This window comes from Dermacentor silvarum, chromosome 3 (genome assembly GCF_013339745.2).
Source record: "Dermacentor silvarum isolate Dsil-2018 chromosome 3, BIME_Dsil_1.4, whole genome shotgun sequence".
Lineage (NCBI taxonomy): Eukaryota > Metazoa > Arthropoda > Arachnida > Ixodida > Ixodidae > Dermacentor > Dermacentor silvarum.
The window spans coordinates 220,114,742-220,139,844 of NC_051156.1; the positions used below are offsets into that span (position 1 = coordinate 220,114,742).

General features: G+C 47.6%; 2 protein-coding genes and 1 pseudogene across 5 annotated transcripts in view; 2 read left to right on the top strand and 1 right to left on the bottom strand.

Annotated features, from left to right (window-relative positions):
• Positions 1–10,764, bottom strand: part of LOC119446708 (protein KIAA0100-like) — an 85,893-nt gene extending 75,129 nt beyond the window's left edge. Inside the window, exons 1-5 of the mRNA XM_037711226.2 lie at positions 10,627–10,764; positions 10,107–10,230; positions 9,910–9,959; positions 9,513–9,663; positions 5,226–5,344 (exon numbers count right to left, since the gene is read on the bottom strand). Coding sequence (XP_037567154.1) covers positions 5,226–5,344; positions 9,513–9,663; positions 9,910–9,959; positions 10,107–10,230; positions 10,627–10,703 — 521 coding nt within the window. The 5' untranslated portion in view covers positions 10,704–10,764. The remainder of the gene's footprint in view (positions 1–5,225; positions 5,345–9,512; positions 9,664–9,909; positions 9,960–10,106; positions 10,231–10,626) is intronic.
• Positions 10,765–10,843: 79 nt separating this feature from the next.
• Positions 10,844–25,103, top strand: part of LOC119446706 (mediator of RNA polymerase II transcription subunit 13) — a 116,163-nt gene continuing 101,903 nt past the window's right edge. For all 4 annotated transcript variants that reach the window (XM_037711218.2, XM_049664339.1, XM_049664340.1 and 1 more), the window contains exon 1: positions 10,844–11,056. In XM_037711218.2, coding sequence (XP_037567146.1) covers positions 10,988–11,056 — 69 coding nt within the window. In that variant the 5' untranslated portion in view covers positions 10,844–10,987. The remainder of the gene's footprint in view (positions 11,057–25,103) is intronic.
• Positions 20,598–20,778, top strand: LOC119447018 (U2 spliceosomal RNA; annotated as a pseudogene).

Here is a 25,103-nt window from a genome sequence, read left to right on the forward strand (position 1 = left end):
GTGGTCATTGAGTGAGATGTGCTTATGTTTGCCTGCACGCACATGATACCATGCTTGTTAATTCAGTTAGTAAGTGAATGTTTACAGGTTTGTTATCAGTCAGTAAGTGAATGTTTACAGGCAAAACTGCCACTTTTTTAAACATAAGAACTTGACCCAACATTCATATAATCGTAAAACAAGACCAACTTCATAAATTTTACGAAATATTTGGGAAAGTTGGAAGGTATGCAGATAGCAGTGCATATTAGAGCACTGGACGGGCCGATTTTTTCAGCCCCGGCCCGGCCCAGGCCCGATTTTACGTCGGGCTACCCGCCCGAGCCCAACCAAAAGTTTTATGGCGAGACCCGGGCCCGGCCCGGAAATAATCTACGTTACCCACCCGGCCTGGCCCGCCACCCCTTTACCTTAGGCCCGAGCCTGGCTCAGAACCGGCCCGAGACCGAGAAAGACCACCGAGTGGCATTAAAAAAATAAAATAAAGAAAAGAATGAAAGGAATTTATTCTTAAGGCATAAATACATGTCATATGCAATTATGAACACTATTTGAGCGGTCTGAACGCAAATACCAGCACGCGAAGTAGTACGAATGACCCTGCCGAGTAGTATCGCCAGCACTTTGCAAGGGCGCGCCTTTGATGCGGCCCAATCCACTACTATCGCAACGCCCCCACAGTAATTTTCCATGTCGGGCGCCTCACTGCAAAGCATGCACCGCCCCAGCCGCTCGTGCTACTCAACCGTATTCTAGTACACTCTAGCCGAAGCGCAGCCACGACCACTGATCTCCACAAAGCCCATGTCGTGCCCGAGCCCGTGAAAAAACTGTCCTACCCAGCCCGACCCGGCCCACGGGCCGGGCCGGGCCCGGGCTTTCGGGTAAGCCCGAGCCTGTGCAGTGCTCTAGTGCGTATACAAGCACTGGGCAATGCATTTGCTGCACAGTCTAAATGCGATGCTTTAACCCCCCCCCCCCCCCATACCTAACGCTCACTTTCCTTCACCTCTTAGTATTGCCTATTTCATTGTTTTTCTTCTTGCACCCAACCCAATTTTTCATATACCTTGCTTTCAACAGTTCACCTTCTATAACATTACGCTTTACACTAACTGCAAAAAGACAGTGAACAATGGTGCTAAAAAGCAAGATTTGGAGCAACATATACAAATGTGGTGAACCTACTTTATACCCCCTCCATGCCAGTGGCATAGCCAGAAATTTATTTCGGGGATGAAGGTTCTCCGCTGAAAAAAAGATTCTGGTGTTGTGTTTTACATGCCAAAACCAGGATATGATTAGAAGGCACGCCTTAGTGCCTCATAATAACCACCTGGGGTTCTTTAACATGCACCCAATGTACGGTACACCAGTGTTCTTGCACTTCGCCCCCAACGAAATGCGGCCGCCGTTGCCACGGTTCAATCCCGCACCCTCACGCTTAGCAGTGCAATGCCAAAGCCACTACACCACCATGACGAGTAGGTTCTCCGCCGACCACTACCACTCCTCTCCCTCCTTCACCCGCCTCTCTCTCTCTATATATATATGTGTGTGTGTGTGTGTGTGCACGCGCACGTGCGTGCGTGGAGGTTGTACACAATGTAAAGACAAACTCCTAGCATTCCCCAGACAACCCAGGACAAGAATGCCTTAACAACGAAGATGCACAGTTTTAGGTTGCCGAAACAACACTTTGCTTAACTTCTGACAAAAGCTTTTCATTGCTAAAGCGTGCAGCCACTTCGCATCAAATTATGCTATCATCCTTACGCTATTTTTAAAAATGATGATATTAAAAAAACTACATTTCATTTACAAATAATGTACGTGCTGATGACCTAGTTGGTACATGACTTGGAAAAATGAACAGTGCTAAAAACGGGGCCAAACAAAAGCAAGAGAGTGCACTATTGCGTGTGTTCTTGTTCGCAGTCAAGAATTGTTGCAGCCCAGGTAACAGTGGAAATAAGCGTTGTTTTCCAGCCAGATCTTCTAGTGAGTGGTTCTGCCACACGGTTACGTAGGAAAGTTAGCGGGAACTATTTTGCAAGTCGCCTATCACTCAAATCCGATTTTGGCGTTGCGGCATGCTATATTATTCTACATTTAAAAATACAGGAACGAACCCTTGCGCTAGAACTTCGATAGTATCATACGATGCAAATTTCACTCACTTTCGGTGACCTGCTTTTGGACTTGTTTGAAGAGTTGTTTGGAATTAACTTGTGATCATGGTATTGTAGTCATCACACGACACACATTGTTATTTGATCACACTCGGGAATTGATGAGCCAGGTAGTCCAAGCAGGGCTGCTTCCTATTTAGAAGCCTCTGTCAAAATTATGGCATCCATAGTTCGCAGTAAAATAAGGTCTAGTAGTGCCAAGAGATTTGAAATTGTCATTTCTCCTGACACCTGGCTGTTCTGAAAATTGCTGAGACATTTAGCTAGGATGGGCGGTCAGCAGCAAGAAGCACATGTTACGATGGGGTAGGTGAGCCTCAGCTTGGTGACTGGCCACGGTCGTCTGGTGTCCAGGGATAAGGCGGTGACGAGACACTCTCCCTCTGTCCATAATTTTATTGCAATAGCAATTATATGGACACTTCAACCGGATTTCTGCCGTCGTCGTCGCCGTCGCCGTGAGGTTCCCTATAGATAAAATATTCGTCGCGCGCCGTATGCCCGAGCGGAAGCGTGCGGGGACGCGCGCTATCACGGAGAGCGAACGCACTCAATCTCCCACGCGCAAGCAAGGAAGCGGGAAGCCAGCGCCGGAGGAAGCGGGGGGGGGGGGGGGGGGCGCACTTCTACTTTGCCAACAACCGCGCTCGTCGCTCGCCCGCACCGTCTCTTATCTCGACACGGCTCTGACCTTTTATGCGCTGTGCATTCGCCGCTCAGTTTCCGTTGAAGCAATAGACCGCACGTACCTTCGCCCGCTGCTGCGGCGTATGCGCTTGCTGCCAGCGTTTTGACAGTCGTTGTCTGCAGTCATTCAGTGTGATCTATTCATGTTTGTTTGTGCGCGCTCACACCACGCTTGTTCAATCAGTTAGTAATAGTCAGGCCACATTTTCCAACGCACGCTACACATGCAATGGTGCCCGGGTCGGCAGTGCAGCGCTACAGGTGTGTCCCTTCGCACGCGCTGCCCACGGGAAGCGCTTCTCATCAACACCACCGTTTCACACGCGCCTTCTCGTGGTCATCGAGTCTCTCTTCATGTCGGTCTACTTACGCCGCAGCACACCTGCTTACTTAATCAGCTCATGTTTACTACAATTCATATTGCTACCAAAGCCGCTCACCTTACTTCGTATGACATTGCTGTGTTGCTATCGCATTCATTGCTTCGCCCTTAGGGCGAAACTGTGACATTTTTCTCACCACCTTCCTTCTTGACACCTTTTATGGGCATACACCCTCTCCTCGTATCCATCACCCCACTCTCCATCAGTTGCACTCTTCAACATTCACCGGGTTGTTGAATGGTGCAGTGGCCCCTAACACTCCTATATTGCTGTTTACCTTTTCAAGGTGGCATCGCTGTGCGGACGTCGCAGCCATTCACCAACTTCCCCTCCCACCTGTTTGTTGCGGCTGCTCCTTAGCTTCCCTGGTCCTGTACTCCCGTCCTTGATATATTTTGCTGTGCACGAATCAGCGTTCTGTAGCTCTTCTTTTCTTATCCCATTTTATGTGCTGTTCTCATTCTTAACAATGTGTACAAGCTATCCCAACAGCAAGTTTATTTCCATAATGAAATCCAGAGACAAGGGAAAGAAAAAAAGAAAAGGGGGGGGGGGGGTGCTTATAGTGCGTTTCCTAGACAAGCAAGTCGCAATATTTTTGGAATGCTTTTCTTCCGCACAGCATGGTCGACAATTTGGTCAAGTACCAGAAATGAGAAGCTTTTCGATGACACAAAGGCCTGGTGGCGAGTAACAACGCCCCCAAGTATTATGCATGCGCTCGTCCCATCTTTCTGTGTGTGCGGAATTTTTTCTTATTTGCTTGGGTTGCCACACGGCACATCAGTATGAAACTAAATATAAGCATGCATGACCGTTTCTTAGAGATACTGCAATAATGACTCATAAAATGTGTTGTCCATAATCCATCATTTATAGTCTTCTGCTTGATCACACCTTTAAGTACACTTTCGCGCGTCCCCTGCATGGGAGGTGAAATATCTGAGTAAATTGCACTAATATTCACTATTCTAAATACGGTATTTATTTTAAATAGGCCCTCTGTATTTTCTTGCTTCCCCCTCTGGTTTCTCAATTCTGTTCCCTTTTCATTGCCCCATCCACCTTTCTGGCCAGTGTTCAGGTGTCAGCCGTCACCAGTGCGGCCAGCAAAATTCTTTCTTGCTTCCAACAAGCACAAATGTGGTCACTTTTTCTCCAGTCAGACACTAGCTGACGCAGACGCATCTTTCACCTATTTGTTCTTAGCACGACGGTGAAGTCGTTTTGTCCATGTGCATGAGAGATGGGATTGCACCCATGACTGTCGTGGCTGCCCTGGCTCTGCCACAGAGCCAATCAAGTGGCGCGCTGACGGTGCATGTGTCTACTTCGCTTCATTGTTTTTGCAGCCAAACACACTCCTTGTCTCTCGGTACAATCTAACCCTCAAGGCGGGAGCCACTTATGTGCCATCGATAGCGAGACAGCACAACAGTGCCGACGACAGGAATGCACCTCGAACGTCTGTAATTGATATTGCAATAAAAATGTTGCTGTACGTTTAGTATAGTACAGACAGAGCTCAACTCCACTCCATCCCACTTCAGCAGTAAACAAATACAACATGATCAAGGACACAGAACCATAAATGGCAGGAAGGGCAGTACAAAGCTTGCAGATGCTGAGAAAAGCACTTCCAGTGCAAGCGCACACATGAAGCATGACAATTCCTTGTAGCAGCTAAAGGGGCTGATACAGGCATGGCAGAATGGGCCACCACGAAAGCATGGCCACACACAACTTCGGACCTGTGAGCCAAAGTGGGCTTGGCATTTTGAAATGGCACTTATTCATTACCACTAATTCAAGTAGTATATCACAAGTGCTTAAAAAATGCAGTGTTGATTTCTTGATGCCAGGTAGAAAATATATTTTAGGGATGTAAAAAAGTGGTAAGAGAGGAATCGAGTAAATAATGAAAGAAAGCAAAAGTGAAGATCAACATAAAAGGGATACATACTCAGAGTCACGTGCAAGCACGTGAAATGCAATTTCTTGAAGTGTAGCATGAAGCAGGCAGTCCTGTGATGGGGCTCCTAACTGCATCACGCTCGCATTGCAAATATGAACCGACAGTCGCTGAAAGGAGAAAAAGAACAACGTGTGGAAGTGAGCACTATCCCAAACTATTTCATCAGCAATATCGCAACAAGGAAATGCACAAAAGAAATGGCTTAGTATATACTGGCACTGTAGCTCACACATTAAAACAGAACATACTCCATGGTAATAATGTGGACACAAAGTACATTCCTTTTTTGTTGAGCACCAAATGGAGACATACTGCACCACTGGAGCCATATTTCAATCAGAATTTTTTGGAATACTTTCTCTGCTGCATGACATAACCTCCTGGATTCACATCCTATAGATAGCTTGCACATGAAGTCACCGACACAGCCTCTCACCTTGCTGGTCCTCTAACATGGCAGCCAAGATGACGTCAGCGCAAGTAATTTCTCTCACTGACTCCGTGCCGTTTAGTGGTAGCTACGGGTGTGTCATGGCAGCCGGAGATCCTCAGAATTATCTAGTTCCATCGTTCGACAACGCCTTCAGTAAATACGGTTCGTTTTGACATTTTGTAAGATCCTAAATAATTGCTTCTAATGCATACTATTTGAAAGTAAATCGTAATGTATTTCAATTAGGTCAAGAATATTTCATTTTATTTGAAATTCCCATTAAATATTTTGCAGGAAATCTATGAAAGTCTCAACAAAACAAGAAACTGATAATTTGCCGGACACAAATCAGCTAGAATTGGAAGAGGTCACAGGCTTCATTTGGCGCCTCAGCTTCCGTGCACCTGTTCAATTTGTAGACTCATCCTGCGCAATGGTGTTCAACGGATCACTTTGTTTCTAAGCTCAGCCACCTTCTCAAACAATTACAGCCAGGCAGACAGTGGACATAACCTTTTGTGTTAAAAATTATCTTGGAGATACCCTCAGCACCGATTCAATGTATGACAACGCTCCCACACTCATGCTCATCAGCAAGCGATTGTTCTGTAAGTGCACAGAGGAGGCCGAGCCCACAGGTAAGGTGCAATCGCCCATATGCTGACCTAGAAAAGGCAATAACTGTGTGACCCAATAGCGCACCCAGGATCTCCACCAGGGGGGGGGGGTGAATTTTTGTGGGGGGGGGGGGGCATTGCGCAAGTTTGCGAGTGTGCAGACGATTGCGCGTCTCACATCTTAGTTGCAGTACTCAAAGGCGCAAGGAAAGAAAATGGAGTCAAACTGCATTGCAACTCCTTAAAGACGAAAATGGCATCTTTTTTCCACCTAGAGCTGCTTCAGTGGAATTCAACGCAAAGCCATCGAGCACGCGGTTGTCCCTTCTTGAATTTAAGAGTGAATGAATAAATACAAGACAATGATAGAGTATTTTTGTTAATCAGAAAAATTTGACTGCAAGCCACCTCCTGAATTGTAATGACAATGTGAACAGAGCACTGAAGGTACACGTTGGGCTGGTGGGGCTGGATGCGTGGGGGGGAGGAGGGGTTTAACTCGGCCTCAGGAGGAGGTCATTGTATGCTTAAACGTCGCAGATCGATGCTTGTTGATTGGAGTAGCGTTGTGGCCAACTCTTGAGGCAAGCACATTGCACGTTTTCCAAATAAGAAGTGGCTTGCAGTGGCTCAACGTAGCATTTGTGCCGTACGTGTGTCTCTACGTGTGTTCAGCTCTGCTCGACCGTTGTGCGCTGGCATTCATTCTGGAAGGGCGGTGCTTGTACACCTGCATCTTGACATAGTTGCGTATTGCCATGCTTGTACTCATCCAGAGTACATGAAACCATTGTTGGCAATGACCTTGAGCCTCGTCTGTTACGCTTGGACAGCCTTGTAGGAGGTGAACATTTCTTGGCTTTGGGAGACTTCGAGACGCTGCTATTGGACTTGGGTTCCATAGGTGTTTCTTCTTCTTTCTGGGGTTTTACGTGCCAAAACCAGTTCTGATTATGAGGCACGCCGTAGTGGAGGGCTCCGGATTAATTTCGACCACCTGAGGTTCTTTAACGTGCACTACAACGCAAGCACACGGGCGTTTTTGCATTTCGCCTCCATCGAAGTGCGGCCGCCGCGGCCGGGATTCGATCCCGCGATCTCGTGCTCAGCAGCGCAACGCCTTAGCTGACTAAGCCACCGCAGCGGGTAGGTGTTTCTGCGGTGGCTGCTTTAGGTGGCGTTCCATTATCAGCAACCTGGCCCCACTCGTGCCTCTTGAAGTCTCTTTTGTTCTTTGCCTTTCCCTTGTTTTCCTTGTCCTTGTCGCCTCTCTCCAACGCCAAAGATCACAGATGTGCTTTGTACAGTTGAACCTTGGGAGAAGCCGTGGAGGGTTCCCTGGACCGTCTATCCAAGACGGGTTTACTGCAGTAACTTGAGGCGATAATCAAGATATCTGGCCGGTTACAACATCCCGTAGATATCAGAGCCTATCAGGATGCTGATCTCATCCTCCCGGAAAGTCGTCGCTTCGGGGCATGCATCAGCGGGAACAAGGTCATGGTGTGTCATCGTGGTGACGATTGCGCCATCCCCTGGTGGATTGGTTACTGCAGAGGATTTCTGGCACTTCAAGCGCATTTATAGTGGTCTCGTTGGCACTGTGCTGGCTTCGGCTTGTGATGGACACTCGGTTACATGTAAGCATGTACATCTTTTATAATGTTTAGTGCGAAAATTTCAGAAAGATCGGAAGGAACACGTGTGTCCATCTCATCTTCTGTCTATTTTTTCTTAAGTTTCTGTGCTAAACAATATAAAAGATGCACCAGTGTCACGTGTGTAGTGCGTGACATGGTGCGGTGGATGGAGACAGACAAGAAGCAGATGACAAGAAGCAGACGACAAGAAATGCGCGTGCAGGCGAATTCTGTGCTGGATGGAAGACGACAACGTCGAAGAGTGTCCGGCATCGTGTATACATGGCCCAAGAAGAGAAAATAAAAGGAAAAGGCATCCAATCAGAAGAAAACACGAAGCTTCGAGCAGCCAATTAGCAAAGCACGAATCCGCCAGAGCGGCAGAAAAGCGAGGCGCGCTGGCAGAAGAGAGGGGAGTTCCAGGAAGCGATGCCAGGAGAAGGTCGGCCACCGGACAGAGTTGAAGATGACCGTCGGGTTCCAGACACTAGCCTCCAGGACTTCATCCGACCAGGGCCCCCTACCATCCTGTCCTGGGTGTCGCCAGTCCACCCGATCACGGACTGTTGCCTGAGGCGGGAGAACACCTGCGCCCGTAGGCATAGCGTGAGCATTCGGGCTACGGACCCGAGTTTGTGACCAGCTGCCTGGCCAGAACGCCGCCTCCAACTGCAAGTGCCACCAAGCCGCCGGCATCCCCTCTCTCCAAGCCAGAGCTGTCGCGCTCTGGTCGCCCGTTCAACGGTGCAACACACCGACCTTTGGTGAGACCAGCGCCGCTTCTCTCGTCGTCTCGTCTCTGCTTCTGTGCGCACTCTCACGCGTGATCTGCTCGAACTTGCCTGCTATCGATACCATTCTAGCTCTGAATGTGTTTCTTGCCATGATATTTCCTTGAGTATTTGTTTTATGGGTTGCAATTTCGTTCTAGTTTGATTAAAAGTTTGTTTGCATTCTACAACAAACGGCTTTGTCCTCAATTGGGCTCTCGGAGGCTCCACCTCAGAAAACCGCCTAAAACATTAAAGAAAAGAACCTGCATCAAAACCAGCAACGCCGAAACTCAACACTTGTATATTTCAAGATCAAAGCAGTCAGACCGTCATATCGGCCTGCACCAAGATATTGCTCGTCTGCATGACTGAAAGGATTGACTGTATATTTCAAGGTCCGTCGATGAGGGCTCAACATTCATCCACTAAAGGATCTGTTTCCGATTTCTGTTTGTGAAGTATTGTTGGTACATCATCTGAAGATGGCAATGCAGAGGCTGCATTTTTGGTTGTTTACCTTTGGAAGTACATTCATTTTTGTGTGATGTAGCATCTGATGTGATAGGTGTTCTGGCCACTGGTTTATACAATCAGTGTCCAGTGAAAGTATTAGCCACAAAAGTGACTGACCGAGAATACCACTCCAGAGCATCAGACCCCAGAGCACCAATACCCTCAATTGCTGCTTACTTATACACCTACAGTACTAAATGGCCACAATGAAACAAAAATATATTTTGCTGTTTGACCAATTGCAATAGTGTACCAGATGCACGTACCAGCTAAACACAAGAAGGAAGCAAAGGTCATACCTTAAAAATGGCCCTGGCCTTCCTTGAGAGCTGCAGCTTGAATCTGTGTGTACCTTTGTCAGGCGGCCCACGATCTGGGGCCTTATTTTCTAAGAGCTTGTCAAAATGAACCTGCAGTCGCACATCCCCCAAGCAGATGACGACAAGGGAGCTGCACAAATGCACATGGGATTTCTGGTTATGTTCATGTAATGCCTCAAATGACTGTACAAAGACATATTTTTCTTTAAACGCTTCACGTCACAGCATGCAATACAGTCTCAAGTGCATGTTTGCTGCCAGAGTGTTTGCTGCTTATGCATACCTCTATTTCGTAGAAATCAACACTTGATGTCACAGCATGCAGTGCAGTCTCACATGCACGTTTGCTGCCAGAATGTTTTCTGCTTATGCCTACCTGTGTTTCGTAGAAATCAGGTTACTGGTAAGCCAAGCTTTTTCCACTTCCTAGAGTACAAAAAAAGTACAGTGTTTCAGTGTCTGTTACCTACTAAAGTGAGTTTTGACCACGACAGTGTTTTCCTAGTCCCACAAAGCACTGACTTCAAGAAATAAAACACGAAAAGGCAGCAAAGGTATATAATTGTTTATTACCAGAGTAGTTCCATCTCTGAACTGCAGATGAACTTCTTGAATGGAGAAAAAGCCGAACCTTCCTATCTTGAGTTTAATGCCGAAACGTTGTCGTAGAACTTTGGACAAGTACCACGAAACAGACCTGCGCGTAAATACACGATCTTATGAAAGACAAAATACATGTTGAAGAAAGCCGAGAGCTCACTAAAAGCACTAAATTGAGGCTGTCAATCATGTTTTCAGTGAGGACAAGATAGAAATGCCACATCATTGTGTAAGTTGAATGGGTCACTCCCACGAAACTGCGCGCAAACGACTGAGCTAATCTACAGGCATTGTCGAGAAGCCATAAAATGATTATATATTGACTTCGAATAAGAATATCATGTGTACGCAACTTAAAAGCTGCAAGAACAATTAAGCAGGTGAAAGTTTAATCCGTAACATTACTCGAATCCTGCTCACGAAACCATTTACCGGTTTGCTTAAATGAAAATTGGGATAAAAATAAAATTCCGGACAGAATGACAGAACCTACCGAGAGGCAATGCCGACGACAATACAAAGGGCAATAATAAATGCAGCAAAGAAGCCCAAAAATGCTAAAAGAGCCATTATCTGAGTATATATTCCTCTACAGATGCTCACAACCTTCCACAGACACTGGGCGCCGCCATCTTAATGTAGTCGACCTGGAACCACATGACCAAAGCACGTGACTACTGTCATCCAATGACTGTTCCTGTCACTTAGCGCGTTGTTGTTTCCTATCCGCCATCTTCTGTCGCCATCTTCTGATGAATTTTTATTGGGTTCGGGATTTTTCCTAAATTCATGGATTTGGAGACCACCTAGAACCTACCCTTTGTCCTACGGACATTTAATATGATGGCGACAGCATGACGCATGCAACGGTAGTGTCGAACGGCGCAAGTTTAGAGGACTGTCACACAAATTTCTTCGCTTTGGTGAGTACATGCTTTTTCTCAACGGTACCCCACGGAGTATTTCGCGTTTTTGACCGTGTTAGGCTTACGTTCGCCGCTTTCGTGTGAAATTGAAGCGGTTGTTGTGTGTCGGGCGACTGTATTTCACTGCTGGTTAGCCGGATAGACGTGTAGAAGTGTTTCCGTACGGCGTACGGACCGGGTTTACCCCGGTGTACGCCGAATGAGGACGCGGGTCACCCATTGTAACCAGCAGAAAACCTAGGTCACACGCTCGAGAATACGCTTTCGGCTCGTTGGACCGTGTATCGTAGAGAGTTCGGCCACGGCCTTTGGCTTTCGTACCGGGTTGTGATCGTCATTCGGCCTGCGATATACATAGACGAGCAGACTTGCTCCTCGGGAGTGGAGGAGGGTGCCGTCTGCCTACGGACCGCGTCTTTCGTAATTGCAGTGGCCATCAGCCGCACGACTGCTTTTTCGCGTGCGCCGTATTTAACTGCGCGGCTTAGCGCCGTTCAGCTTTCGGTCGGCGGGCCGCGTACAGACACTTGTACTGCCCATTGGTCACGGGCCGCAGTCGTGTGTTGATCTCATCGCATTTTTCGTGCGTCTGTTCAAACATGGTGTGTGTGTGTGTGCGTGCGTAGATGGGGCTCAGACCGCAGGCGTCACGGGGTGGCGCTCGGTGCCGGCGTTTGACCGCGATCGCTTCGGCAAAGGCCGATTAGGGGCCGCCGCCAACGGCCGCAACACCGCGTGGCAGCGATCAGCTCGGAAGCAGCTTTTCCCCTTGCTTGCTATTGTGGCACCCTGCGGGCCCCGGTGATCGCGGGGCTCCGGCATTGGGCGAAGTGCGCGACGCGGACACGCGCGCAGACGTCATCGTCAACGCGCACGGTGCGACTCGCGCGGCCGCCCGCTTCGGAGATTTTCCGCCGCCGTACGTGACCTTATTAAAAACAACGTGCGTCAAAATGGTCGCCACCACAGCCGCGTTCGCTGTCCGACACAACGAGCAGAGCGGTGGTCTTCGATGGGTCGTCCTCTTCCCCCCTTCCTCCCCCCCTTGATCGACCTGTGGTGCAAACAAGCGTGGCAAAGGAGCGCGGAGAGTACCCCCCTTCTCTCCGCCACCACCTTCGCGGCAGCAACAAATAGGGCAAAAACCTCGGAAGGGGGTGCCTCCGCCTTTTGGAATTTGCCGCCGCGTGCGGTGTCTCCCCCTGGTCCGTTTTTCTCTTTCTCGGGGCTTCTCAAGGTGTCCCCTCGGCCCCCCCTCCGGTCTGCTGCTGTTTTGCCGAAGGGGGAATGCCCCGTTGCTGTAATGAGCGGATCGCCGCCGCCGATGGGTTGGCGGCTCGGTGGCGACCCTCATACGCTCTTTTTTTTTTTTTTTTCCCTTCTGCTTTCCCTTCTTTTTGTGTCGTTTTCTTCGATTCGGGTCTGCGCGCTCTTTCCATCCACGCCGACGCGATGGCTCGCAAAGAAAGCAACTGGACGACGGGTTGATACTTGCTCGCAGAACGCGCCGGCAGTTCAGCCGGTTTCGGGGGATAAAAGAAGAAAAGCGAAAGAACGCCGCGCACGTGGGAAGCGCGGAGAGGGGAAGTGACGTTGCATCTGGCCGCCTAATCACTGCTTTGCGCAGTTGCGACATCTGTGTTTGATTCGGAAGGGCGAAAACAGCTGCCGGGCCCAAAAAGAAATTATGCCGCGTAATAGCGCGCTTTCCGGAATGTCGTGCATAGTTCTAATCGATTTGAGCAAGAGTCGGTCCGAGTAATTTTCAAATCATCATTTGCAGTTTCTCAGTTTCTTTTTTTATTTTTTAATCCACCCTTGGTGCAAGGGCACTCGAATAAAATGTGAAATGTTCTGACACTATGGTGTCAGCTGTCCAGTTACATATCCAACAAAATGAGTTTTTACAGCCATGTGCGGGTTTTTCACCTAATGGTAAGCAGGCATTCCAAGTTTAAAATTTAGCAGAATTTTGTGTGCACAATGTAGACTATGGCAGTGTCAATTGTGCAGTGAGCATTTAACAAAGCATACATAGATAAGCTATCCAAAAGGATTTGATAAAAAAGCACAGATAGTCATATATTGGTGGTTTTGTAATAGAAATTGTCAAAATCTTAACCTAAGGATAAACATGGCAGGTTTTGGAACTAGTAACTTCAAGAAGCACCACAAAACCAAATGTATAAGCACCATTGGCGAAATCTACAACGTTCTAAAATCAAAATTTTTGTACAAGGAATGATCATTGCAGGCCGCTGTAACTGGCTTTGGTGAGTCAAACAGGTTCAACCGTGGCATAAATTCTATTCAAGTTGGCAGCATGCCTTTGGCCCATTCTAGCTGTTGGCAGTCTGTGTTTGTACCAAAATTTGCACTTATTTCCTTTTTTTTTTTTTTTCCTGTAGTAACAGCTGTGCTATCCAAGACATTACCGCAGCTCCTACACCTGTGGCATGTAACTCGCACAGCTGCATGCTCTACTTAGCTGATTTTTTTGATACGTGGCTGTTTATGAGGCAGAGATATATTCAGACAGTCGATTCATCTATCATCTGCTTGCAGACATTCTTCGCAGTTTTGGAGGGTTGTAAAATGTGTATTGTGTTGGCATTGCAAAACACGCTGTAATTGGGCCTAGCGTCACACTTTGTAAACTTGAAACGGGTGGCAGTGACCTTGAGAAGCTTCCGTTATATATACGCTGCGTGTTTCCAGTTATTTCTTTGTACACAGAACAACAAAAATTGAAACCATTTTGAAGGGCTTGAAGGCATTGCTAGCACCGAATTGCTTCCTCGGCTTCTGCATTAATTTAAATTTTTAACCTAAACCATTTTTTTTCTAGGTTGCTGTCAGCGGTTGCCGAGAGTAGCACATTTTGGTTTAAATTGGAAATGTTTATTTATGCCATATCATATATTGCTGTGCGCATTGCATTTTTAAAGAGTTTTCTCTTCATAAACGTGTGAATTCAGTGTTTAAATCCACTGTGCAGGCAGCCAATGAGATGTTTTACTGTTTCATGATAGTATATGAGTGACCACGTCACTGGAGCTAGTCTTGAAATGCTTGTGAAATTATTACTGGTTTGTTCTTGTGAAGGGGATTTATAGCAACTGCAGGAAAAGAACCTGTGATTTATCAAATTTGGAAAAAGTTAGTATGGGACAGTTCTATGAACCAGCCATATACACAACCCTATCTGCATGAAAAAACACCAAAAAACCGTTTTATTGAATTTACACATGAGCTGCTCTGTAGATGTCATTCAAACTTCATGGATCTCACTGTATTTGTATGCATTCCAGCCATGGAGCAGTTCAAAAACACAGGCACTGTCTTCATAACACTATCTCAAGTCACTTGCAGCAGTGCTGAAGGTACGAGGTGTATAAGGCAATATCCTGATTCAGTATCAAACATAAGGAAAAATGTCTGACTAGTGGTGAAATTAGTTTTATTTTTGCTTAGTACATGATACATTACAGCAACATGTGACATTTTAGGCCCCTTGCGCATGCACGTCGTATACCTCAAGTTACTGTGGCAGTTACCACCGGTAACCGTAACAGCCACCCTAACTGTGATTACGTAGCAACATGGCAGCACCCAAACAGCCCAGACCCGCCCGCCTTGATCTGAATTTGCGCATGCTACTGGCTCTCCGCCAAGACAGCTAAAAATAAATGGTGAAATTCAGTCATCACTTAATCTCTCTTTATGCCGAGGGCAATGCATTAGGTATGTTTTGTCATTATTATTGAGATAAGCTGTTAGTTGTGATGCTGCTAGGACTACACAGGTGGTGCCGAGCGGTAGAACCGGTTTGATTTTCAGTTAGCATATGGCGCCAAAGCATTAGCAATGGTGACTTGTTGACAATGCAAAATGCTATGAAGGCCTCACTGTCCACTGCCATAATTAATTTACTACTACGCTCTAGTATGGTGCGTGATGATGGTGGCGAGCAAACACCAAATAGATGCCGAGCAGATAATGTGGGACAGGTAAACATTTATAAAGGCATTCTCACTTACTACTGTCTTAATTCGGCTGCAAGGAACTGCTTAGAAAGTGTATAGATGAAGCGAAGTCCCACTGTCGCATTCATGTAAACACAGCCTATAGCTACAATGCCAAACGTATATTGCATCAATCCATTAACCGTGGAGCACATATCGTCAGGATGGCAAGCAGACGCTGAGCAGATGATGCGTCACGGATGAATGCATCTTGAGGGCCATTCGGCCTTTCTATTGGCTAAGGAGTCCTGCAGCTTCCACAGTGCTGCAAGGAGCTACTGAAATAGTTTATATATATATATATATAAAAGCTTAAAGAAAGAACAAATGTTTTGGCTCCCACATGAGATCCTTGTTCACAATGGTGACAGCAGAAGTTCACCAGGCGCTCCGGAGCGCTCGTCGGACGCTTGTGACGTTGGCACTCGTTGCAGCTGGTCACGTACTGGTCGATCGTCTGACGCATTTTAGGCCAGTAGAACCTTTCTTGCGTGTGGTAGAACGTTCGCGCAGATGCCAAATGACCAGAAGTTGAATCGTCATGCATAGCGCGCAAGATGGAAACACGGAGATTCTCCGGGACCACCAGGAGTTATCGTGGGCCTGTAGTAGAATAGTTCTTTTTGTATAGTAGTCCGTCCCGAACGCAGAAACGAGTGGATGGTGCTGATTTCCTTGCATCAGTGAGCAGTGGTTCTAAAGTTCTGTCCTTTCGCTGCTCGATCTTGAAGGTATTAATATCAGGAAATCCTGGCTCCAACGATGCGATATAGCGATCGAAGTTGTCCGCGTCGCAGTCCGTTGTTGGAAGCGGCAGACGCGAGAGGCAGTCAGCGTTGGCGTGCCGTCGGCCGCTTTTATAAGAAACGGTAAAATCATACTCTTGTAAACGAAGTTTCCAACGCGCAAGCCGACCTGACGGATCACGGAGACTAACCAGCCAGCAGAGAGAATGATGGTCTGTCACCACGGTGAAGGGGCATCCGTACAGGTATGACTGGAAGCGCTGTACTGCGAAAATAACTGCGAGACATTCTTGCTCTGTGACTGTGTAGTTGCGCTCGGACTTGCTTAAGGAGCGACTCGCATAGGCAACGACGTGTTCTTTGGTGTTGACGTGTTGAATAAGGACTGCGCCGACTCCAATACCGCTAGCGTCCGTATGAACTTCTGTGGGAGCAGCCGGGTCGAAGTGTCGGAGAATGGGATGGGACGTCAGAAGCAACTAGAGCTCACGAAAACTGGCCTCACATTCAGGGGTCCATTCAAAAGGAACGCCCTTCTGAAGGAGGCATGTCAGCGGATACGCGATGTTGGCAAATCCACGAATAAACCGGCGGAAGTATGAGCAAAGGCCCAGAAAACTGCGTAGCTCTTTTACTGAGCGAGGTTGTTTGAAGGCTTCGACAGCAGCAGTCTTCGCTGGATCGGGTCGTATGCCGTCCTTGTCCTCTAGATGACCCAAAACCAGTGTTTGGCGCTCTCCAAAATGGCATTTCTTCGAGTTGAGCACCAAACCTGCTTTCCCCAAGCAGTCTAGCACAAGATCAAGACGTGCGTTATGCTCGCTGAACGTGCGCCCGAAAATCACTACATCGTCTAGGTAGCACATGCACACTTCCCACTTCAAACCACGCAGGATGTTGTCCCTGAAGCGCTCGAAAGTTGCAGGCGCATTACACAGGCCGAACGGCATCACGTTAAATTCAAAAAGTCCGTCTGGTGTTACAAATGCAGTTTTCTCCTTGTCTGTCTTGTGACATATATATATGTATATGTAACGTCCTGTCGCTATAACCCTATTACGCCCTGGGGAATGCAATATAACCATGCGGAAATGCAGCGCGGGAGCAGTGTCACCAGCATGCACCTTGACTCAAGTTAGCGGCTGCCAGCACCACCACAACGCGAGCAACTGACGGGCGCTACCATATTCGATTTTCCAGATTGGTTCATCTCAGGCTCACTTGCGCATTTTCAGCAACCCATGCAGTCGTTATAAGATCGTGGGTGCGCTAGGCTTCAGTTGGCTTTGTCAGGTGGTGGAGTGAACTGCGGAATGCAACTACTCTTCGTGTTTCCCCAAGTATAGTTGGAGTGATCGATGCACTTTCAAAAACCAAGAAGTACTTGCAAGCATTTCTACGCTCATACACGACTGAGTTTCTGTGCCTTGTCACTTCGCGGAAAGGTGACAAGTATGGATTCTGCACCGCGTGCGCCTGTGATGCGAGCGTGTCGCACGGCGGCAAAGCCAACATCGAGATACATAAAAGCATCAGAGCTATGTTCGTGCCGCAGAAATGCAGGGCACCATTGGCAGTTTCCTTTTTTTTTTGCGGGAAGGGGGGGAGGTTGAAAAAATATATTTAGCAAATAATCCCAACCATGGTGTAGGTGTAAGCATTCACTGGAGCAGGTGGTTTTGTATAAGGGTATAGCCACCTTCAAGGTGGAAACTCGCACCTGCGTGGACACTGGCTGTCATATTGACAAGTGGCTGCATTGTTTCCGTCATTTCATGTAGCCCAGTCTGCAGCTGCAGTATTGTGGCATGCTTGCTTTGACATCTTGACTGCATCTTTGTTCTCCCGCTTTCACAGCTGGCACAATTTCTTTCTCTCTCTCCTGTTTGTGCTCTGTGTTTGTGCCCTGCCCTCTAACATCATTGGTTGTAGCTTCAGCATCGTAGCAGCTACTTTAGTTGGTGTCATAAAAATGTTTTTTTTGCTGTGAGTGCAAGAGTGTGGTAGGGGTTTGGTTTGAGGATAATATGGAAGTCTGTATTAAAGGTGTAAAGATCCATAAGTCTTGACTTTGTGCCACCTTGAAAGTTTGCCAACCACTGAATGGCTATGGTGTTCTGTTGCTGAGGACGAGGCTGCGGGTTCAATTCCTGGCCAGGGTGGCCACATTTTGAGGTTGATGAATTAAAAAAATGCTTGCATGCCTATATTTAGGTGCATGGTAAAGAATTCGGGTAATGAAAACTAATACAGAGTGCTCCTCCCGTTGCAGCTTTTTTTCATAACCACATTATTACTGTGGAACACCATCAATGTTTGTCAGTCAGCACTTCTGTTCACCTTCAATTCAGCAGCATAATAAAAATTCTACCCTCCAATTTTAGGTTCACTGCTGAGTGCACAAATAACTGCTCTCACTGGCTCGTGACATAATCCAAGTGCAGTGAGTCACAGAGATGCCACGTTGTAACAATCTTATATCAGTCTAAGCCTTGTTTAGGTTTTATTGCTTCTGATTTCAGTCCAGACTATGTGTGCCTTTGCACAATCATGAAAGCACAAATAGGAAGTTGAATGGGTGTTGCATGTAAGGAAATCTCCTCCAGTCTCTTTAAATAGCACTGCCTCATATTTTAGGAGTTGCAGAAACGTTACCACATGCTTTGTAACATGATCATGCTTGGCAAATATGAAAGTTAGGAAATACTGCTATGGGGGGGGGGATCTTGTTATTTGATAAATTGACATTACCTTATCGAGACACTGAGCAAAGTTTACCAATGTCTATGATCTTGTTATTTGATAAATTGACATTACCTTATCGTCACACTGAGCAAAGTTTACCAATGTTGTGTAACAATAAGGTTAGATATCATGTCATTATTCATGCATAAAAGTAAATAAGATGTGCTGGGTGCTCGCATGTGGCAGCTGCAGCGATTGCAGGATTGGAGTGCAACAGTGTATCTTGATGTCGTGTAGCATCTCCCTCCCGGGTACCGAAACTGCTTTGTAAGAAGCGAGTACTATAGCAGATTATTTTGGGCACCTCGTAACGTCACCTGGCAGCATTTTTTCTAAGGTTCAGGAAGGTTGGGCCTTCGTTTGACAAAAAGCGAAGGAAAAAAAGACTCATTTCACAACTGTCGGTGGTAACACGATTAGCACTCGAGCAAGGTAGTGACACATCGTATTTCTTAGTGAAATTTATTTAACATCACTAGTTGTCATTCTGGGACTTCTCTTGCTTTGGCTATATGTAACATAATTCAGTATACGGCCATGTTGCTATGGCACTCTGCTTGCCAAGGTCACCCATGAGCATGGTGGCATAATGTCTGTATGATGCCGAAGCACTGACTATGGAATGACAGAGAAGGAATGACGTCAATGGCCATTCTTAAATGATAAAGATGGTATAACGACAGTTTGACAACAACAAAGTGGAGTACAGTTCGATGATGACAATGGTATGACAAACGGATGACGAATATGGAATAACGGCGATGGCACGAAAACATCGGCATAGCGACGGCAGTATAATAATGGAAGCGAATGTCTGATGGTGACGACAATGGCATGCCAACGGCGGCATATTCATGATTTAATTATGAAAAGTAATGACTGCGATGACGATTATGGGATGACATTACTGAAGGGATGACGATGGTAAAATGACGTGACGACATGACAATGCTATGACGATGACCGTGTGACGATGACGAGAGGCGGAGGTCGAAGTTAGAATGACAACAGCGGAACAACCAAGATGGCATCATGAAGATTGTTATGACAACGGTATGAGGACAGTGGCACATTGTGGTGGGACAAGTGCTGGATGACAAAGCTAGAGTGACACGATTGTGTGACCGTGTGTGACCATGACGTCATGATGACAAGGGTATAACAACAGATGTATGATGGTAACTGTCGGATGACAGTGCAATGACAATGATCGCACAATCATGATTGAATGACGGCAGCAGTCCTCGCTCGAGCTGACTTGGAGATCCAGAAGGGTCTCTTAGACCAGGCTAAGCGTACGGCAACGGCCACTGGAGTCCTGGACTAGGGACCCACCCTTCCCGCTCCCTTGCCTCTTTTTTTTTTTTATTCAATAAAGTTTTTCATCATCATCAATGATGGCAGCATATTTACGATAGAACGACAAACAAGGATTGAGTCAATGGAACGATGAAGGCGGTATGGTGACAATGGGGTAAATAATCATATGTTAGATGTTACCAAAGTGATGATGATGGTTAAACGACAGCATGAGGAGAGTCGGATGACGCAGTTAGAATGACGATGATGGAATGACTGCGACAGCATCACGACCACGATGTGACGACCGTGGCATGATTATGGTATGGGAGGTCAATCAGATGGTTTCAAGTGTATGATGACAATGGCATAGGAGTGACTGTATCACGGAGCCTGTATGACGTCGACAGCATGACAAGAAGCGATTGTCAAAGCTGCACTGATGACGATTCAGCGACCACCAGCACATGCCTAATGGCCTAAGCTATTAGACAACTTGGCCCACTGGGTCGGCGTAGAAGGCATGTCGACGATAGCATGAAAAGGGTCAAATAACAAAGCTGGAATAGCCACAACGACATCATGGCCACCAGCACATACCTAGTGGCCCAAACTATTAGACAATGTGGCCCACTGGATCGGCGTATGGGTGACAACGGCGTAACGAAAGTCAGATGACAAAGCTGGAATGACCATGACGGCATCACAACCACGAGCCCATACCTCGTTGCCCGAACTATTAGGCGTATCTGTTCTTATCAGCTTAGTATCTGATACGGGTTATATTTTGACCCAAGATATTAAACTTATTTTTGCAAGTTGGCGGAGTGCTTGAAGCCTGCTTCACGAACTCTGCCGTGGGTCGGTACGGTATTGCACAATCTTCGGGATCGGCCCATGTTATTGGTCTATGGACATCGATCTGCTGGAAACTAGCCATATACAGCTACGCTGTAAAATATTTAAGCACTTGGACAGCAGCCGTGAGTGTTGTTCTGCTTTTTTTTCTCTGCGAGAGTAAACACTGGGTGAGTTAAAGTACATTCATGTAGCAGCGCAATGAATAGACATGGATACGAAGAGAATTATCGTAATTAACGAGTGCAGCGACTCATTGCTATAATTCAGCTGTTCAGATTTGACCATCGGTATTTGGAAGAAAGCATAACTGCCTATTTTTTTACCCTTGTTCACAACTGTACATTTATCCTCTGTAAAGTCTAGCATGCTGTGGGAGGCGCTGGCATTGTTTCATATTGGAAGGGGTTGTAATGCTCGGGCACATCCAAACAATGTGTAATACGGAGTTCACCTGTAAGTGTTGCCTTTGTAAAGGCCTCTTGTGGCACAGTGTTCCAGAAAATTAAAGCTGGAAGTTCGCAGATGCAGCCCATCATTTGTCATAGCCATGTTGATTAGCAAACCTCTGTGCTGTAGGCTCAGTAGTTAATGCCATGAGTTAAGTATACTACTGTAGTCATCATGGTTAGATGTTCATAAGGCAACAAATAACATGCTAGCAACAAGGTGACCCAGACGAGGCGATGCACGTACCTACACCTGTTTTATTTTCCCATAGAGCATGGGGCTTATTTACAGAATCCAAAGATCGAAAATTTTAGAGGGATTAGAAGTTGGAACAGCTCAGTTCCCTCGTAAGCATGTTTGCTAAAGATGTTTCTCTCCTTGAACTTGTGCAGCATTCAAGAATTCAATTTGTTTTTTAAAGCTATAGATAGCACACATGCATCAGTAACGCGCATTTGAAACACTTCATTAATATTTTTCTGAGCAAGCCCCTAACAGCATTACTACTGCGGTAGTGGTTATATCACATATTTTTAGTGCTCTACATGTCTCATGAGGCTTGCATTGAAGGGAGAAGGAAAATGGTTATGTTGCTATGTGTTGGGTATTACAGCTGAGATGTGAACATGTAAGCTAAAACATATCTAACACAGGAAATTAACCAGTGAGAATTGGTGAAATCATGTAGTGATTAAAAAGACAATGGTTATGTACTTTTTTTTTTACGTGAATATAGGCTGGCTAGTGTGACTAAGATGGCGAACAGTACATTCTGAGGTCATGAGACCATTGCTCAGTTTTGACATTTTGAGCAAAAGTTTAGCAGTGTTCATGTTCAAAATGGGCATTGACAGTCAATACTGTGTAGTGCTGCCTGGTCAGTATATAATACAGTACGAGTACGATGTAGGTTCATTCATGCCGTTCCGTTCGCCCCCGCAAGAATCTGCGAGCAGCACCTGTTGGGTCTGCCGCTACTGGCGGCGGCGGGGAGCTGTTCGCCCCGCAAGAATCTGCGAGCAGCACCTGTTGGGTCTGCCGCTACTGGCGGCGGCGGGGAGCTGTTGCGTCTCTTTGGATGTCACTTGTCAGACCAAAAGGGAGAGGAACGTTCTCTCATTCTACTAGCGGCTTGGACACGGGTCGACGTATTTTGATTTTCGCGAGCCGAGAGGAGCTAGACAGCATTTCGCGGCCGGCTGTACATCGCCTGGAATTTTTTTTCTCCCACAAGGGTCGGAGCGCGCGCTCTATTCAGTCGGCGAATGAGCGCGGCGTAGTATCGCGGCTGTTTCGCAAGCGAATCGTCGCGGTCGATTCTCGGTCGACCTTGGTAGGTTGGCTCCTTGCCCCCCCTCTCTCCCACGTTTCGCTTCTCTGGTACCTTTTTTTTGGTCGCATGGGCTAAGCTTTCTCTTTGCCCCCTCCGCTCTCGCAGCTTTCTTGCACGCGACCACTTTGGCAGCGGCTCGCGCGCAACACTCGTCTCTCCTGAGCTGGCCACTCTCTGGATGGCGCACTGCTTCCCTCCGTCGATGCCCCCCTAAAAGAACGGCGTTTGTTTGGCGCGCAAGGTCTTCGCGTGGCGCAGGGTTCCTTAAATCTTTCGCATCGAGGAACCTTGAGCATAATTCGAAAAGAATGTCGATAAGAATCGTCCTTCCCCGCCACTGCTGCTACTCGGATGCACTTGGAAGAGCAGAGATTGCGATAAGGAGAGGCTCGTAACGTCAACAAAACTGTCCGAAGCGCCGCGTCAGGTTGCTTTCGTAACAGTGGCACCGATGCACCGCACAGTGGCGAACACAGTCATGCATGTAGTCGGGACTCGCATCGATATTGTTTGTTGTCGCTGTAGTTACCCCAGGAGAATGGCATGGCCGGAGCGGAGTAATTTATCGCGGGACAAAGAATGCGGCACAAACCGCTGCAGCCAAATATAGGACCCCCGACTCGTTGCGAGCGAATCTGTCGGGTTCGCGCGCATTTTCTAGGTGGGAATAGCGCGTGTCTGCTGTGCTCCCCAGAGAAAGACGGCGTTCCAGCTTCGGCTTTCCCGAGGCGGCGGCAGCGTCGACGCGTCTGCTCGAATGGCTTTGGCTTGAATCCTAGCGGAAGCCGGGGATATCAGACACCCGCACGAATGCCCGCCGGGTGTCTGTGCGTGTGTCGTACGTGCGGCAGCGACGAACCGCCGCTTTTTGCGCCACCGACCGTGGCGGGTGCGGGGCGTGTGGGCCCGGCAGTCCTCTCCCAGCGTCCTCCTCTCCTACCTCCCCTTCCTCCGATCGGCTTCGTTGCCGCGGACCCGGCGTCTGGGCCCGCCGTCAACGAGCCCGTCGCGCATTGAGCGGCGGGTTGCCCCCTGTGCTGTAGCTGTCGGCAGCGGCGCCGGAATCGAGAGGACACTGCTAGAGGCGTCTGGGAAGGATATGGCGTCCGCCTTCTTTACTCCCCCGTGGTCCCCCCATTTCTTTTTTCCCTAGCTCTGATCATCGGCTGCGAATTTCTTTTCGTCCCTACGCTACCCACCGTTTCGCGTTTTGGCTCCCATCTCCTAGACCTCGGCGCCTTTCTCTCGTTTTTCTTTTTACCCTCATCCCCGCTCTGCTTCTGGCACCTCGGCGATGGGACGGGACCAGTATGCCCCCCCCCCCCCCCCCCCCCACTCTTTTTTTTTTCCTTACGCCACTGCGCTCACGCCGGCAAGCTAAAAAAAAAAAAAATGAAAATGACTACCGGCAAAGGATATCATTTATATTCTCCTCCGAGGAGCAGGGGCTGCCGTCGTTTACATCACGGTTGTACCAACCTCCCTCTCTCCCCTTGCCCTCGCGAAACGCCTCGAATCTTTTAACGCTCGCTTTGTGTGCGCGCCGCTGCCCGGCTGCGCCTCGTCACGGAACAGATTCGGCCGGAGGGAGCTTCTCTTGGGCCACCCTCCTGTCGGTTCCATCGCTCTAATTTGCGCAGCAGCGCCCGGCAGCGATTTTGCGTTCGCTTGCCTGCCGGGAAAGGGGACTATTTCGCATTGGGTGCGTTCTGATAGTGCCGAATGAGATATCAATATGTCGGTGCTAGTTTGATTATCGCCGCTGCGCACTCTATCGCCCGTCATGGTTGGGCTCTGGCGACTAACACTGGACTTTAAGTCACTGTTTCGAGATTGTCGGGCCGTGATATTCTATACTGTCGGTGCTGGTAATGAGAGCCGGTTCCATAACGCTCTCAAGAATGTACTTCAGCCTTCTCGTCCGAAAAGTGGAAGAGGGCATGTTATGCCCGGTTTGAATGTCGCTGTTACAATTCCTTCGTATTGGTTAGTTGGTTGCCGTTATCATTTTCTGAAAAGGGGAAAGATAAAGCTATATATATATATATATATATATATATATATATTGGATGTGGGATGCTAATTAAGGCTACCCGGTTCAACGGCGCCACCTGCTGCCCTCAGCAACAATTCCTGCTAATATTCCCGAGAGATGAATAATCTTGTTGCGACCTGCGGGGGTGCGGCATGGCTTGGTGCGGCGTGGCGTTGTGCTACTAAGCTCGAGGGCGCGGGATCGGATCCCAGCCACGGCGGCCGCATTTCAATGGAGGTGAAGTGCAGAAACGTCCGTGTACCGTACATTGGATGGTGAAAATTAAATGCAAAACTTCAGTATTTTAAGTTTTAATTAAATTTTGTTGTGTTAATCACCCATATGTGTGTAATGTCTGCGAACGAGCTCTATCAATTATGTATTAGTCGCTCTTGTTTTCTAAGGAGTCGTGAAGCGACTTCGTGGAGGGCCGGAGCGTTCGCCACGTGTTTAGGGGGTTGTCCGTTCCGTCATTCGCTGATTGACAGACTTCCCTTCGAGAGGTACGTCACTCCAGTACCTAAGCTCGTCACTAAGATAAAAGGGTGGTACC